This window comes from Schistocerca americana, chromosome 1 (assembly GCF_021461395.2).
Source record: "Schistocerca americana isolate TAMUIC-IGC-003095 chromosome 1, iqSchAmer2.1, whole genome shotgun sequence".
Lineage (NCBI taxonomy): Eukaryota > Metazoa > Arthropoda > Insecta > Orthoptera > Acrididae > Schistocerca > Schistocerca americana.
In genome coordinates, this window is record NC_060119.1 from 463,138,410 (window position 1) to 463,156,936 (window position 18,527).

At 42.3% G+C, this 18,527-nt stretch overlaps 1 protein-coding gene across 1 annotated transcript; it reads right to left on the reverse strand.

Moving 5' to 3' along the window:
* Window positions 1-5,313: 5,313 nt before the first annotated feature.
* LOC124623794 lies at window positions 5,314-13,815 on the reverse strand. Its single transcript, XM_047149064.1, has 2 exons — window positions 13,558-13,815; window positions 5,314-5,744 (listed from the first exon to the last, which is right to left on the reverse strand). The coding sequence occupies exons 1-2, from the start codon at window positions 13,751-13,753 to the stop codon at window positions 5,605-5,607; spliced, it is 336 nt and encodes a 111-aa protein (XP_047005020.1). The 5' UTR covers window positions 13,754-13,815; the 3' UTR covers window positions 5,314-5,604.
* Window positions 13,816-18,527: the final 4,712 nt, after the last annotated feature.

Sequence of the window (18,527 nt, forward strand, 5' to 3'; positions counted from 1 at the left end):
TGTTCTTCTAAGCTGGACACAATATTTGAAAATGAGAGACATTAAAACTTTTTAAAGTCCTGTTTAATATACCACTTCGAAGTTGACTGAAAGCAATAAAATTCTGTTTTGTTTAGTATGAATGACTTGTGTTATGACCGTGTACCTGAAGGACTATTTTCTGAATCCGATGAAGATAACTTCTCTGATAGCGCTACAACGAGCTTTTTAAAATCTGGTTAAGAGCTGTTGGTGAAGGATTAACGAAAAATACTTTTTTAAACGCTGGATACAGGAAGATAGATAGAGTAAGTGAATGTGTCTGCTCTCTATCTTTGAATACCCTCTGAAGTTCCTTATGAACAGTAACGGACAAGTTGGAGGCCGGACTATATTTTGTAGGACACAATATAGGAGTGGAGTGGTCGTCACTTTCCGGGGAGCAGAGCGTCAGCGTGGGTACAGACGTTGGTCCAGAAACTAGAGAGCTGCTAACAACGATTGGTAAACAAAAAGTAGTTCCATCGTGTAGAATTTGCACTTCTAATGCATCCCGTACCAATTCCAAAACTTCAGAATTCCATTTTTTTGCTCTCCTCTCGAACGAACGCTGACAGTTCCTGAGCATTTGATGCATCCAACGATGACTCTAATCTTCTTTGTACCTCATGTAACTATACTACAGCCTTAATGAAGTTGAAATTTATTTAACGGAATGAGTTGAAAACTGTGACTTTGTGTATGTTGTAGTCAGTAAAAATATATATAGAAATTATAATTATGAAGCCGAGACATACCGTAGGAAACTGTCAATATTATCGATGTATCTGTGTAGGAATACCAATATTATTTCTGTAAAACATGACTTTTTCCGAATGGCGTTGTATCGTTGCCATCTCTAACACCACCACACATCACCCGAAAACATATCCTGTGCCTTTGTTATGGATGGCCAACTTTATGTCAGGAAATATCGCGCTGGGCTAGTGCTAATGCCATAAAGTAACTTAGAGTGTTAGCAGTTTCTTCGTTCTCGACTACCACGATTGTCGCAATCAAGTCCGATGCCGAAATGGAGACAGAAACGTTCCAATCGTATTAGCGGGAGGCGCATGACGACAGCTGCAGGTGTTGTGGTCTGCTCTGGTAAGTTATTGCACTAATAACGATTGTTTTGGGCACTCCTCAACAATATTTTGACAGGTTGTCTGTCTGACGGCGAACGTTGAAAATAAAACGTTTCAGCTCCATTATGACAGCACTCCTGATGGTGGTAATACCAGGGAAGTTCTTCAATACTGCAATAGCTCACCAGCTGCTCAGAATTAAGCCCAAACAAAAATGTGTTAGGCTTAATGGATAGACGCCAACATCATTCTCAAAAATCACCTTCGACTGCGGAAGAACAGGTCATTGCCTAAACATGGATCCCAAATCTGCAAGAACTGATCCACGGAGGAATCAAGAAGACTCAACATATCGCGGCATTCAGTGATATATAGTACTTGGTGGTCAGATGTTATTCTGAAATGTGTCCAGTGGTATGACTGTAGGAACCTGATATGTTGTTCCATCACTGAACTGCAGGCATTCTCGACGTGCACAGTGTTGGAATACGATGACTGAATCAGACAAGCGTCATCAGTTGTGTGATCGTAAGGTATGATTCTGCTCAGGTATCGTATAAAATAAAGGCTTCATCAGGTTGTAACTTCCCTAAGCTCTGTACCTGCATTCGAACTAATTAACACTGAACTTAATTTAGGGAATTCGCACTGAATACGTACCTAGTTAATATTTCTCATAATGTGTCATAATTCCTAGATGTGCTTTCAGGACTATTGAAGAATGTTTAGTACGTGGAATCTCAGTCTAATATTCATTCATGCGTTTGAAATTGCAATTTTATTAAAGTTCTGAGAAATGCAGCCATACCAATTCAAACACATGGTCTGTCTAATAGAATAACTACGTATAACGCGTTGCACACGCAGTAAAAATTGTTCAGCTCGTTTGTCTGATCTAATTCAGACAGTGGAGCGAAGTTTCTAACTTTCTGAAAACAAAACAAAATTGCCTTCATATACTTAACAGTTAATGCTCTTCGTATTTGTATCATCTTCGCAAATTCTTCAATAATTCCCATAGTCCTCTAGGCCAAGTTGCGTTTTCTGAACGCGATTCGTCTGGTACTCTTAACAAGTCAAACATAAACATGCAGCTCCTTATGCTACTCTTTCCTAGGCGAACACCACTGTTCTCTAAAACGCTGATTGACCATCTTTTGCAACCAACATATCTTCATATATTGTGATAGTAATTTTTCGGAATACATTTCAACAGTTCTGATTGGAAAGTGGAACAATCCTCCAGAAGAGTGACTATCAGCTGTGGAATATTTAAGTGTGGTGGTTTGGCAGTTGCATTTCATTTCCAGAACGTATCCGTAGTCACATTACGTGACATTAACTACACGAACATTTCGGGGATTCTCAATAAAGAAAGAATGGAGAATTACACCTCGCGTAGCAGAAGGAACTACAGAGAATCTCGTTTCTCTCATTTAGATCTGGCAGAGAGACATCTAAGGTTACTTACCTGGTAACAGCGCTTTCCGCAGCGTGTGTTCGATGGCTGGATGAGACTCAGATACCGGCATATTACAGTGATGAGATATTTGACAACCAATACTAGTCCAGAAAAAATCATTTGCACTGTCAATAATTTGGGCTGCGAACAAACAACCCTTGAAAAACAAACACTAGGCAATATTCCTCTCTAGATTTTACTGTGTAACCCACAAGATTAATTAAGAAATGTTGAACGACTTTTTCCCAGTTAGTAAAGTAGCGGAGAAGGACCGGCTCTATGTCTGCAGCATTACTGAGAGCTGATGTACCTCGGAGGGTGGTTTTCATATCTAGCCCCTCCGCTCCTTTCTGTCCAACAGGAGAAATTGGTGATCGGCAAGAAACTGTGTACGTTTGAATACTTAATAACATCACAGTGGATACAAACCACACTTGAACAAGAGAGACCAATAAGAAATACACTGAAGAGGTAGAGAAATTGGTACACCTGTCTAATATCGTGTAGGGCCCCCGATAGCACGCAGAAGTGCGCAACACGACGTTACATAGACTCGACTAATGTCTGAAGTAGTGCTGGAGAGAACTGACTCCATGAATCCTGCAGGGCTGTCCGTAAATCCGTAATAGTACAACGGGGTGGAGATCTCTTCTGAACAGCAAGTTGCAAGATGTCCTAGATATACTCAATAATGTTCATGTCTGGGGAGTTTAGTAGCTAGCAGAAATGTTTAAACTCAGAAGAGTGTTCCTGCAGCCACTCTGTAGCAATTCTGGACGTGTGGGGTGTTACACTGTCCTGCTGGAATTGCCCAAGTCCGTCGAAATGCGCCATGGACATGAATGGATCCAGGTGACCAGACAGGATGCTTATGTACGTGTAACCTGTCAGAATCGTATCTATACGTATCAGGGGTCCCATATCCCACTGCACAAGCCCCACACCACTACAGAGCCTCCACCAGCGTGAACAGTCTCCTGGTGACATGCAGGGTCAATGGATTCATGAGGTTGTCTCCATACCCGTACACGTCCATCCGCTCAATACAATTTGAAACGGGACTCGTCCGATCAGGCAACATGTTTCCAGTCATGAACAGTCCAATGTCGGTGTTGACGGGCCTGGGTAAGGCGTAGAGCTATGTGTCGTGCAGTCGTCAAGGGTACACGAGTGGGCCTACGGTTCCGGGAGTCAATATCGATGATGCTTCGTTGAATGGTTCGCACGCTGACACTTGTTGATGGCCCAGCGCTGTAATTTGCAGCATCGCTCTCGGAGATGCTGTGTCCCGTCGCTCGTGCGCCGACTGTAAGCCCACGTTCACACTAACTTAAACCTTGTTAACCTGCCATTGTAGCAGCAGTCACCGATCTAACAACTGCGCCAGACACTTGTTGTCTTACATAGGCGTTGCCGACCGCAGCGCCGTATACTGTCTGTTTACGTATCTCTCATATATCTGAATACGCATGTCTATGCCAGTTTCTTTGGCTCTTCAGTGTATTAATTAAAGGGTTACAGTCAAAGTGATGGAAGAACTTAAAGCAGATGGTACATGCTATCTATCTGACGGCTTTAAATTCTGTGCGAGGACATATACGAGGGGAATTGTTAGAGACGGGCAACATGAGCCTCAGAAGCACTCTGTCCACACAAATGCTCCTAGGGTGCGAAGGAAGAATGGGCATGTCAGTCTCTGAGAGATTTGTTCATCTGACTCCTCAGCCAACACTTGTGTCATACTGTAGGATCAACGGGTAACTAAGCTACCTTCATTCATAGCCCAAAGACCGCTCGTGTATAAACCTTCCTGCCCAATCGACGATGTTTCGACAAGACCTCGCCCCCTGAGACGGAATTTCAGGTAACTGATTGCAATTAAATGGCTGTGCAGGTCGATCTTACCTTTCAATCAGAGAGACATTTTCAACTTTAACTATGGATTATTCACATCGATTCCTGTGTTCTTACAAATTCCTCTGGACTCTCAGCTTATTTCTTTACCGAACTTATGACTGTTCTTAGTAGTAAGGCTGTTAAGCCGTGACTTTGTATGTGATAGACCTCTTCTGTTCGTTATAACTGTATTGCAGCTACCGAAATCATTATGTTATAGTGATATCCGATATTTTCAATTTGTAGTTGATTAATGGTTTTTGCTGCTTGTTTAATAGTATTGACATATCTGTTTTCATGTAGAAATGTGCCGACGACTTGTCTAGTAGTCTTTGCTACGTGTTGCTGGCAATGATGAGATGATAGCGAACACGTCATCCTTCAAATATTGAGGAAAGAAATGGTATCGTCTGCCCAGACAACAGAAAAAAGTACAGATTGCTATGTTACTCTCTCGCTAACTTTTTATCATGAGCTGCATATTCACTGGTTCGTGGCGCGCCTGAAGTAAAGTTCTTGCGAAATTTCTGTCGACTCTCAATAAAAACGTACATAACCTGACTACGTTCAATCTTCTTGCTCGAATGTTTACTCACTTTGACGGAAATTAGGAGCAGTCTGACTGCCAGAATGTGTGATCTTTACAGGGGAATGTTTTCCATGTTCAGGTGAAGTTGTAACGGGAACAAATATTCTAGAGGAATTGTTTCAAATCGGTTTCGAACTGTAATAGAAGGTGAGAGCTATGTGAGGGAACACCAAGGTCGAATATAAAATTTGGATTCTTGGTTGTGTTGGGTGATATATATATATATATATATATATATATATATATATTAACACAATAAATTTATGTCAGTAGCAACTTGCAAGTTTAATGACAGGAAAATGTTAAATGTAGATGCTTCGTCTTATAACGTATGAGGCCTACTGTACTTCATCACGAATTTGGAAAATGACAATGTCAAAGAATTACATAAACACTTCTATAACGTTGTTGAAAACAAAACCAAAGAATAATTTCGGGAGACAGGAAGTTTTTAATGTGGTTAATCTCTAAGACCCAAGCGGCGGGCGTCAGTGCGGAAGTTGCAGGCTGGAGGCTGGCTGACGTTTCGGCTGCAGAGTGCGCCGCCACGCTCAGGCCTTGTGCCCCTTGGCGGCAGCTCGGCCAGCCTTCTTGGCGGCTGTCCTGGCTTTGCCCGCCTTCCCGTGGGCTGCAGTCCTCGCGTGCCCCTTTTGTTTGGAACCGGCACGGACCGCTTTTCCTGCCCGGGAGCCTGAAATACAGTCATACATAATTTTTAAACACAAAACAATTAACATTTTCAAACCGCAGAAATGGAGCGTAAAATTTATTACTAGAAGATAGTAGTTGGACTCACTATACGAACGCGTTTTCAGAACTAAGTAATCTTTCTGCGCCAAGCACAACAATTACAATAAAAATTCCGTTTGGATCAATAGCTTGGTGGAACTCTTTTTGTTAGCTGCCTCTTCGTCGACATTCATTGTTACTAACATCATTGATAGAGGAAGGCTCGATTATACACAGATATTCCGTAAAGGAAAAGGAGTAAGACAAGGATGCTGCCTATCTCCTACTCTTTTCAACCTCTACTTAGGCAATATGATTGACCAATGCTCATTAGGTGACAAAGGAGTAGAAATTGGAGGAAGAAGAGTAGGGTGTTTGGGGTTTGCTGATGACATGGCCCTTCTAGCCACAGGGGAAAAAGAATTACAGGATTTGGTGGACACCATTGCAACTAACGGAAAAAATATGGAATGAAAATTAACACTAATAAAACAAAAGTATTGGCACTAGGAGGAAAGAAGGAAATAAAAATTATGCTGAATGGAGAAATACTAGAACAGGTGCAAAATTTTAAGTATCTTGGAAGCAGGATAGACACCGACTGGAAGTGCACCACAGAAATTAAAACAAGGATAGCAATGGCAAAAGAGGCGTTTTATAAGAAGAGGAGAATTTTCTGCAGCGATCTGGACAGAGAACTGAGAAAGAGACTCATAAAATGTCTTGTATGGAGTGTTCTTCTATATGGCCCTGAAACATGGACTATAAGGAAAAAAGACAGAGAAAGACTGGAGGCTTTTGAGATCTGGACATGGCGGACGATGGAAAGAATAAGTTGGATGGACAGAGTAAAAAATGAAGAGGTACTGAAAGACAGTTACTAGATGTAATAAAGAGAAGAAAAAGAAATTGGATTGGGCACATATTAAGAAAGAATGACGGACTGATAAAAACGGTTTTAGGTTATGTAGAAGGGAAAAGGAAGCGAGGAAGGAAAAGATTCCAGATACTGGATGACATGATGGACGGTACAACATACAGCAGACTTAAGAAGGAAGCAATGGATCGCAGAAAATGGAGAGGCAAAGGACCTGCTAATATAGCAGATCACTGATGATGATGGTTCCGTAATCAGAAAGGGATTCGGACACGCGACATTTTGGTTTCCACGCATGCGCTTTACCACTATACCAAGAGGCCAAACATGTGCATCATGTGAATTCATGTACTCTTATGGTGTGTGTATTGGGGAAAAAATAGTAAGAATGTGATTAATAGTTGTATGGAGGGCGTGCCAGGACGATAATTTGAAGCAAGTAGTAACCGTGGACTCCAAAATGCATTCTTCAGGAGCTATGAGTTCGGGCTCAGTAGGAGAGCCGTTTCACATTAGCGAAGATGAACAAGTACTCGTAGTTCTTAAGGTGCGCACTTCAGAGTCCATGTTTACTGGAAGTTTTTTTCTTGTCTGGATGCGTACTACCACCTCTCAAGATACAGAAAGCATAGAGCTTGCAGTAGATGAGATTCGTCTCACAGCATTGAAATGAACAAATGCTCACAGCTCTTAAGGTATGAATTTTAGAGCTGTTGTGTACTGGACCTTTTTGCTTCGAAAGACCGTTTGTGTCATATCCCTGAATACTGACCATTCGTCCAGGTACAACCTGTATCTGAACATGCGAAAGAGCTTGCTTGGACTTTGCCAAGGAAAACAAAAAAAAGCTCTTTCAGAATTTTTTATCAGCGATTAAAATTATATAATTGGGACAAGTAAGTGAAAGAGATAACTAAAATATATTTATTTAATTTATTTATGTCAGTCAAAACGTTCCGCTTAAATATTGCATAAGGCGCAATTAAAGATAACTTGGAGTAGGGGTTAATAATAAACAAAGTGATTGCTAGTGCATAATACTCAAGCCTCACAATTTTTCTGAGTTATACATCTCACTAATCACGAGGACTTGCACAGTTTTTTGGAGGCAGAAAGGAAGGCAAGGAGATGAAACGGGGGCGTAGTGGCGTTGTCGTTGTCCTAAAATCATCGGCAAGTGTTTGTGGTTGTGTGCAGCAAAACGTGTGCAGAACTAAATGAACAGTGCATAATTATCTTTTATATTATTAAATTTTTGAAGAATGATAATTTGTACGTCACTAAACGAACTTGTTCGTATTACGCACTTACGTAAGAGACCCATACGATACGTATGACAAATTGACGTTGTGTATTCAGGTAGGATCAATAGAGGAGCTAGATAAGAGCAACGAAGAGCGTTACTTTTCGTTGGGAGACTGTCTACTCGAAGAGAGAGCGTGATGCTCAACAAACTCCAGTGATAGATCCTACAAGAAAGGTGTCGTGCTTCAGGGAGAGGTTTACTGCTGAAATTTGGAGAGCTTACGTTTGTAAGAAGAGTTGGGTGACATATTACCTCAGTCCACATACGTCTTGTGAAATGATAACGAGTAGAAATTTGGAGAATGTAGATGTGATAACGAGGTTCACCGACAGTCATTTTTCCCACGCGCGATTCATCTACATCTACATTTATACTCCTCAAGCCACCCAACGGTGTGTGGCGGAGGGCACTTTACGTGCCACTGTCATTATCTCCCTTTCCTGTCCCAGTCGCGTATGGTTCGCGGGAAGTACGACTGCCGGAACGCCTCCGTGCGTGATCGAATCTCTCTGATTTTACATTCGTGGTCTCCTCGGGAGGTATAAGTAGCGGGAAGCAATGTATTCGATACCTCATTCAGAAACGCATCCTCTCGAAACCTGGACAGCAAGCTACACCGCGATGCAGAGCGCCTGTCTTGCAGGGTCTGCCACTTGAGTTTGCTAAACTTCTCCGTAACGCTATCACAATTACCAAATAACCTTGTGACGAAACGCGACGCTCTTCTTTGGATCTTTACTATCTCCTCTGTCAACCCGACCTGGTACGGATCCCACACTGATGAGGAGTACTCAAGTATAGGTCGAACGAGAGTTTTGTAAGCCACCTCTTTTGTTGATGGACTACATTTTCTAAGGACTCTCCCAATGAATCTCAACCTGGCACCCGCCTTACCAGCAACTAATTTTATATGATCATTCCACTTCAAATTGTTCCGTACCCATACTCCCAGATATTTTACAGAAGTAAGTGCTACCAGTGTTTGTTCCGCCATCATATAATCATACAATAAAGGATCCTTCTTACTATGTATTCGCAATACATTACATTTGTCTATGTTAAGGGTCAGTTGCCACTCCCTGCACCAAGTGCCTATCCGCTGCAGATCTTCCTGCATTTCGCTGCAATTTTCTAATGCTGCAACTTCTCTGTCTACTACAGCATCATCCGCGAAAATCCGCATGGAACTTCCGAAACTATCTACTAGGTCATTTATATATATTGTGAAAAGCAATGGTCCTATAACACACCCCTGTGGCACGCCAGAGGTTATTTTTACGTCTGTAGACGTCTCTCCATTGAGGACATTGGCGAATGGATTAAGAAAAGGGAGTGGGATTTGATGGTTGTACCCTCTGATACGAATCGTGAAGTGGCTTTAGATTATAGATGTAGATTTGTTAAGACACGGTCCTCAGATTGTGGAGGATGGAGGTTTACGCTCTGTCTGGCCATCCTGATTTAGATTTACTGCGGTTTTCTTAAATCATTTCAGGCAAATGTCTGAATGACTTCTACAACTAGGTCACGGTCGACCACATGTTCTGCCATTAAACAAGTGTCTGTATAATACTTTACTTTATACCAGGTGTAACCGGTATAAGTGCAGATATTTTTATATGAGGTACCTTAATATGTGCACAGATCAGTGTAGCACTCTTTTTTTCTCTTTGTCGAACAGTCTTCCCTCAAACACGTCCCGTAATTTACTTCCTGATGTTTTCTACGTGGTCATAACTGCACCACTGAGTAGACTACGCCTGTCAGTATAGATTATTCTTTTTGCTTTCATGTGTCCATACTTAAACACCTGACCTGCCACTTATGAGAAAATAAACATTAATACCTTGCGCTTGCCTCATGTACTTGAAAGTACTAATCAACGTAAGTAACAGTTGTAATTATTAGTCTGCAAATGACTTAAATTTCTTTAGTATTTACATAACGTTGTTCAGTCGCCGGTAGAAATATGTGCACTTACGCCCATTACACCCTGGAATTGACTTTTGTCTCCGTGGTATTAAGCTAACAGAATCTATACCACTGTAAATTAATCATTGGACAAATAAATTACCTATACTGATATTGAGTAAGCCAGTCTCGGAAACAGCAGAGTTCAGCACGTCGGTAAACTTACTTGCTTGGACAATGCGTAGTGCAGCTGTGTAACGAGTTGTTACGAACTTGGATCCGAATTTCATACCAGCTCAAACAGCTGGAGTAAACTAACCAGTCCTCTGTCTCCCCTAAAACTGAAGCCAAACACTCCACTGTGTCAACCACCTTAAGAACTCCGGTCTCTAATCACCTCGTCTCATATTCTTTATATCTCCACGCCCTCCGTGTTCTTTCGTCCATCCTCCTCCGTTTCTCCTCCCAAATCATGAAATCACTCCGCAGTCCTAGCCATTTTATCATACGTAGCTTACCCTTTCTCTTCCTTTCCTTGGATAACTCAAATCATACACATATCGAACCACCTAACTCTCCCATCTCTTGACCCTTCCGCTTCCCGCGCCCGGGTTCCCGGGTTCGATTCCCGGCGGGGTCAGGGATTTTCTCTGCCTCGTGATGACTGGGAGTTGTGTGATGTCCTTAGGTTAGTTAGGTTTAAGTAGTTCTAAGTTCTAGGGGACTGATGACCGTAGATGTTAAGTTCCATAGTGCTCAGAGCCATTTGAACCATTTCTTGACCCTTCTCAGAACTCATCCCACGTCCTTTCTCATATTACCCCCTACCTAGTCCGATTTGGCTCTGAAGTCCGTCATTCAACAATTATTGTTAGGAACGCACGGCACCATTATACTAACTGGTTTCAAGACCAAACGCGTCAACAATATTTCATGAACATTAGATCATCGTTTCTCTCCCTATCAAGGTATTGTTAACTGTTCACCCAAAGACGATAATGCTTCAACATGGCGGTTGCTAGCTCTCCCTCGTCCCATGCACCTACCATGTGAGGAATTTAAATAACGGATGAAAATACTTTGATCCACTCTGTTGACAGATTAACAAACTGTTATTTGACGTACAGATTAGCTTTGTTGTGGATTTTACGTATTTGGTAGCGTGAGTTTTAAATAATTCTTATTTTAATTCCTACTCGCCTGTTGCTTTATATAGATTAAATAAATACGTAATTCGTAGACGGGTAGTGCACACTGTTTTTCCCCTACCATCGGTTAAGTGTCAGATTAAGCACACTGTCATAATGGATCACCGAGTAGCGTGATGTGTAAATGTCACCATACTGGCGAGCTCATAGCTTTCAAGAATAGTGTTAGAATAGAGAAAGAAGGCAATTAATGGGATAATGTAATGACTGTTTTTGATAAAATGACCTACCAATATAACCACCACTGATTTGAGGAAGAAATAAAGATAATTATGAAAAACACAAGCAGATAACTCATCCTCCACATGCTGGAGACGGAAAGTTAGCTATACCGGAAATAATAGTAAAAGCATAGCTTGGCAGTAATTTTGTCTCGAAATGGCCAGAATGCTTGTCGGGAGATTAACTAGCATCATTCTATTCATAAGTTCCGTAGGAAGGCGATGTGTGTTGTATCTTCCTTCCCCATATCTTTCGAAAAACAATGAACTCTGCTCACACTTCAACGTCTTCTTTCACAATGAACTTTGATCACACTTACTCTGCAAAATCTGATGAAATATCTCGTTGAATAAAATATTTAGCGTCTAGTGTTTTAGAATCTCTAACACAGCAAGGATATAGTCTTCAAGAATTTGTGTGGACATGTCTGTACGGCGAAGAAAACGTGATTCGACAAAAGAAATGTACTGATATACTGGATTACTCATAAACAGGGTAAGAAGTTTCTCAAACAATCCAATGCAGCAAATGCATTGTGTGGAAGTGAAACACGCCCAATACGGAGCAAACGTCTTGCAGCCGCGCGGGATTAGCCGAGCGGTCTAGGGCGCTGACGTAATGGACTGTGCGAGTGGTCCCGGCGGAGGTTTGAGTCCTCTCTCGGGCATGGGTGTGTGTGTGTTTGTCCTTAGGATAATTTAGGTTAAGTAATGTGTAAGCTTAGGGACTGATGACCTTAGCAATTAAGTCCCATAAGATTTCACACGCATTTGAACATATGAAACGTCTTACATTGCTAATCCTTCCTGTATGTTCAGTTGACCAGTGAGAGGTACGTAGCCGGTTTTGTCACTCCATGGAATTGGTTATAAGCGAACACACAATGCTACGGAATGGCTGAAAAAGCACAGCACCACTGTCAATGCCTTACTAGAAGAAACCGAAACGTATCTAAGTATAGTAATGGAGGATAAAAAACTGTCACCTATAGGTAGAAAGTTTTTGGTACATCATCGTAACTGCGGAGATGGCCTACACAACGCAAGAAGTATCTATAAACCAAAACGATTTTCGATACTTCTTGCAGACTGCAGTGCGTTGTCGTGATTAATCTTGGGTGGTCACTTAAAGGTATACGACATGTTTATAGTGCAGTATTTGAGAGCTGATTTCGAGTAGTGTAGAGCAATCTAGCGGTGGTGGCTAAGCTGGTGCATGAGAAATTAAATTTCTCACTACAAACTAGTCATTTACCTAAAATCATATCTTTAGCAGGGTCTTGCTTCCTCGTGGTACCTTACGGTGAGCTATGACAACGTTATTCTGGGAAATACATACGCAAGAGTTTCAACACAGAAAGTTACTTTGAAGAAACACATTTTAAGAATATGTCGATGGCATATTGATATCGGAGGATCAGCCGAGGACGATGTCACCACTTTGTTTCAGTGTAGGTTAAGAATAAGTTATTACTACCTCCGATTTTCTTACCAAAAAATACGTGATGTAGGTAACAATAACGTAACTATTATTATACACGTGTCGGCTCACAGATATTTGCAACACCGGTAGTACAAAGCACATAAACATTTAGTATGAAGAAAAAGGAAGTTCGCATAACTCCAACAGTGAAAAAAGAAGTTAATGCTTGTAGAATAATTCGGAAGTAGACTTGCAAATGAATTATAAAAGAATCTAAAATGATGTAGCATCAACATTTCGATAGGGAAATAAGAGTAACAAAGAAAAACCAATTGGCGTTTTTGTATTTTGTGCAATAGGAGACGACGAATAGATCGGCATAAAAGCAAAAGGGAGAGAGAGAGAGAAAGAGAGAGAGAGAGAGAGAGAGAGAGAGAGAGAATTAGCGTCATGGAGTGCTTTGAAAACTAAGTATGTGATTTGGCTGAAACGGAAAATGTATTGTAGGGTTCCGTGTTTGACAGTATAGTGTGAGGTTTTGATCCTAAACTTACCCATAACCTGAGAGTTTTTCAGTGAGTAGTGGAGTGATGGATGTTGAAATTTACTAGGACGGGCAGGAAAACAAAAATAAAAGAATCAACGAACCGAATGGAGTGTAGAGGTGGGTAAGGGTAAAGGAAAAGAAGAAGAAGAAGAAGAAGAACAGGAAGAAGATCAGCCCCACCTGATATAAGGCAGTATCACGTTCTTTTAGAATCATACTGCTGATTCTTACGTGAGAGATAGTTATTGTCAAAAAGTTACTGTGTTATTGTAAATAACATACTGGCTGAAGTGGGTTCTGTAGCAGCCGTAGTCTCACTGTAGTCGTCGTCGTCTACTTCATCGGTTGTGCATCCATCACCGGTAGCTATTAATGAGTCGTCGACGTCTGTACTGTCATCGTCACTGTCTCCAGCGAAAGCGTACGGCGCAGAGAGCACCAGCAACAAACAGGACAGAGTGACCAGGACGTACGACATGATGCAGCGTAGCCGACGCACTTTCTGGGCGAGCTGGTAACACGACGAATCCCCGACGACCGACACCTGCTTACATAGTTGTCCAGTATGCAAAGGAGGGGGCTTATCTCAGAGCAATACTTTCAAGGTGACGTAAAGTTCTTAGAACCTGTCCAACGTGATATACTGAGCGAATGTCATCAGCGTAACCCACCCTTATCTCTCGACGCCTCCTGACGTTAACGAGGTTCTAGAAGCAACACCTTTAATTTCGTCTTTTCCCTGACAACGCAAACTTTCGCCCACACTTTAAGTGCAGACGTAAGTACACAGAGCATGACATTAGTCAAACGCGGGAGACATTACGCGAAGATCGAATAACACCACCATTAGCCTTGACAATGGCGTGATTTCCGCGAGGAAAACAGGTCACACGTTTCTTCAGCTATGCCATATCCAGCCGAAGTCTTCCGTTTCTGGTTTCTATAGAGCAACCAACCGCTGTTCCAAATAGTCGCACATACTTTATTTGGGATTAAGGTACATGGAGAAGCAGCAGGAAGCGGCCACCTACAATATCTAAATCTAGGTACATACTGCGCAACCCACCGTCCGGTTTCTGGCGGAGAGTATCCTGCACCACTACTAGTCATTTCCTTTCCTCTTCCACTCGGAAACAGAGAGGAGAAACGACTGTCTAGATGCCTTCGTAAGATCCCTAATTTCTCGTACCTTATCTTCGTCGTCCTTACGCTAAACGTATGTTGCTGGCAGTAGAATTGTTCTGCAGTCAGGTTCATATACCAGTTCTCTAAATTTTCTCAACAGTGTTTCTCGAAAAGAACGTAGCCTTCACCCCGGGATTCCTATTTGAGTTCCTGTACCATTTCCGTAATATTTACGTGATGTTCGAACCTACCGGTAACAAATCTAGCAGCCCGCCTCTGAATTGCTTCGATGTCTTCCTTTAATCCGACCTGGTGCGGATCCCAAAAGTTCGAGAAGCATAAAGAATAGGTCGCATTAGCGTCCTATTTGCTTAACCACTCTTTCTTACAAATCCCAATAAACCGAAGTTGGCCATTCGCCTTCCCTATCGCAGTCGTAATATGCACATTCCACGTCATATCGCTTTGCAAAGCTGCGCCTAGATATTTAAACGACGCGACTGTGTCAAGCAGGACACTACTCATGCTGTATCGGAAATTCATGTGTTTTACCCTAATCATCTGCATTAACTTCGATTTTTCTACATTTGGAGCTAGCGGTCATTCATCAGAATGACTAGAAATTTTACCTAAGTCGTCTTGCATTCTCTTACAGTCACTTAACTTGACACCTGTGCGTACACCACAGCATCATCAGCACAGAATCAACGATCGCTGCCCACACTGTCCGCCAGATCATTTATGTATACATAAAAAAAGCGGTCCAGCCACACTTCTATGGGCCGCTCCTGATGATATGCTTATCACTGATGAACACTCATCGTCGAGGACAATGTGCTGGGTTCTATCATTTAAGAAGTCTTCGAGTCACTCACATATCTGGGAAACTCTTCCATATACTCGAACCTTCAGTAACATCCTGCAGTGCGGCACCGTGTCAAATGCTTTTAGGAAATCTAGAAATATGGAATCTGCCTGTTGCCCTTTTATCATAGTTCGCAGTATATTGAGTGAGAAATCAACAGCCCGATTCTGTTTACGGTAACTTCAACGGGTGGGGCCAAATCATGGTAAATAAACACTTCCAAAACATCAAAGAATACTGCGGTTAAAAGAGTCATTGGACAGTTGGTGGACTCGATGGTTTGCGTCATGTGAAAAGAAACAAATTCGCTGCTCCTCGGACCACACTGCACGTCTCAAAACCAGTTGCTGTGCAAGTTTCACGTTGTTTGCTGCATTGAAGACATACAACTTTATGTGCCGCTGTGAGTAATGGTCTTTTGGGAAATACCCCACGTCATACATCCATTAATTACATGCAATTCCCTTCGCGTTGCTCGCTCGGAAACAGAGCGACGCCGGCCGGGGTGGCCGAGCGGTTCTAGGCGCTACAGTCCGGAACCGCGCGACCACTACGGTCGCAGGTTCGAATCCTGCCTCGGGCATGGATGTGTGTGAGGTCCTTAGTTAGGTTTAAGTAGTTCTAAGTTCTAGGGGACTGATGACCCCAGCACTTAAGTCCCATAGTGCTCAGAGCCATTTGAACCATTTTGAACCAACCGACTGGCATACAGATACAGTTTTCACCACCATGACCTGCTTCAGCCGTAGAGGGTCATAAGACCACCTCGTACCATTTATACACAATAAACAACTCTCAAAGTTGTTAGCATGCCCTTTTAAAGAGAGACTAAAATGTTGTCCGGAGGGTTTATGACAATGTTATATAATTACGTCTTTCATATCAATATACGGGTTGAATCATGTAAAAATTCCACCGCAAATGTTGCAGGAATGGAAAGTGCCATTGACGTGTCGTTTTCACAGGGTGGGTTTGTAGCCAGGGGGTCGTGTTGTTACCCAACGAACAATTTGTAATAGTACTTAGAAAGTGCAAACATACACTTTTTTTAAAAGGAACAGTGTCTACTGACATTAACAGACTAAAATAGGGTAAATTAGAATGCCAGTGGTATTTTTTGCAAGATTCTAGTGCATGGCGTTTACGATGTATCGTGTTTTGAAACGCTCCCACAGCGACACTTTTACAAGACCTGTGATAGCAAACATTAAAGAACAACACAAGTGCATACTCTGTTTGCGTGGATTCTGACGAGTACGAGACATCTGACCGTCGTAGGTTGTGTTCAAAATTACCACCGGCAGACACAATACGCGCTTACAGTCCAGTGTGCAACGACTGCTGCACACTTGTAGCATTTCAGACGAGATGTCCGATATCAGAGCAGCCAGCAGTGATACGTCGTTGTATATCATTGGGTATAGTTGGTAAGTCCTTATAGGCAGTGTCTTCCAGCATTCCGCACGCACACAAAAAAAGTGTACAGGCGTCAAATCCGGAACGGGCCGGCCAAGGTACAGATTTTCTGCGTTCAGTGCATCAATTTGGAAACAATTCATGAAGACATGCTGTAGTAGTTCGTGCACTATAGTCTGGACAGCCATCCTGTAGCTACCGCAGGTTCCTTAGTCTGTGAAAACCAACCCCTTGAGGTGATGTTTAACTACCTCACATCACACGTTTACACCCCATGGACACTGGCGTTCCACCCTATAAAACCAACAGGGGTTGTCAACGGACAAATAGTGCATATTTCGGCAGTTTACCTAGCCATTATTGGCAAATGGAGTATCACTAAAGAAGACACGTGATGCATCTGGAGTATCCTGTCTTTACGCCCATGTACAGAAGTTAACACGATTTTCATAATCGTTTCCATGCAGCTCTTGATGGAGAGAGATATGATACAGATGGAACCTATGTCGATGGAGAATATGTAGGTTATTTGCCTGACTCATGCCGCTTCCTCGTGGGCTTGTGTGGGAGCTAACGTGTCTTGTTTCCTTCTGTTACGTTGTCTAGGTGCTATACCACTACTTTCACATCACTGATTGAAGAGTTTGATAAATATTTGGCCAAATGTTTAACGTCTATTGGGATATCTTGCTACATACACCGTACAAGAACGAACTGCATTCTTCCTACGCTCCCCATACACCATGAGCTTGTCTGATTTTTTTGCATTGGTAAATCCCGTAGTCCACTCACGACCTACTGCTTGGACTGTCACTCACTCACCAGCATGCCGCAGCAGACTGAAGGAACACAAGAGGACACTGTAAGAAAATAGCACACTGTAAGCAAATATAACCACATCGTACCTAGCAACTACGCAGGTTAAATCCCACAAATAAGTGTCGGTGCGGGAACTTTTCAACATACGATATCTTGTAAACGACTCGCACTATAATCCTGTAAGAAACACCACTGCGCCGCGCGGGGTAGCCGCGGTGTCCAGGGCACGTTGCCACGGTCCGCGCGGCTCCCCCCATCGAAGGTTCAAGTCCTCCCTCGGACATGGATGTGTGTGTTGTCCTTAGCGTAAGTTAGTTTAAGTTATATTAAGTAGTGTGTAAGCCTAGGGACCGATGACCCCAGCAGTTTAATGCCATAGGAACGTACCACAAATTTCCAAACACCTCTGACATTCTAACTTATCCTACTTTTTGTTTACTGATGCCAATAGGCATTGTTCCTTTTAAAAAGTGTGTTCTGTAAAAAAATGAAAAACATTCTAAGTATTATTACACTCTGTTGACTGGCTAACAATACAGGCTCCTGGCTACCAATCCATTCTAGGAAAACCGCACATCAGTAGCACTTTCCATTTCCGCTATGTTTGTGGTGCAACGTTTAGGTGATTCGCTCTGTGTAATCTGGTTACGTGCGAAAACTTGAGCCGTCCTCACAGTGTGACACTGAACGCAGAGTCTAACCAAACTAATGGGCTCGTCAGCAATCCGTTTCTTCTAATGACAATGTGATATGAAGAAGTTGTGGACCTAAAATGAAAAATATTAAACGTACTGATATGTGCCGCATGTTTTGGCGCATGACGTGATCGAAATGATGGACATTGAAATCGATTACGCATGAAGTACGCGCTATAATAAGAATTACAGTTCTTCTCATGATGCCCCTTTATTTTTCAGCTTGTAGCATCCTGTACCTGAGGTTACTTAATGTATCAGTGCGTCACCGTAACTAGGAACTGTAAAAGTTTCATTGGAATCAACAACACACAACTAGAGTGTCATCTTTC

Coding starts and splice junctions, on each gene's coding strand:
- LOC124623794 (XM_047149064.1), bottom strand. CDS start 13,753: ATGTCGTACGTCCTGGTCACTCTGTCCTGTTTGTTGCTGGTGCTCTCT. Junction 5,745..13,557: donor TACAGAACCCACTTCAGCCA/GTATGTTATTTA, acceptor ACTGTATTTCAG/GCTCCCGGGCAGGAAAAGCG.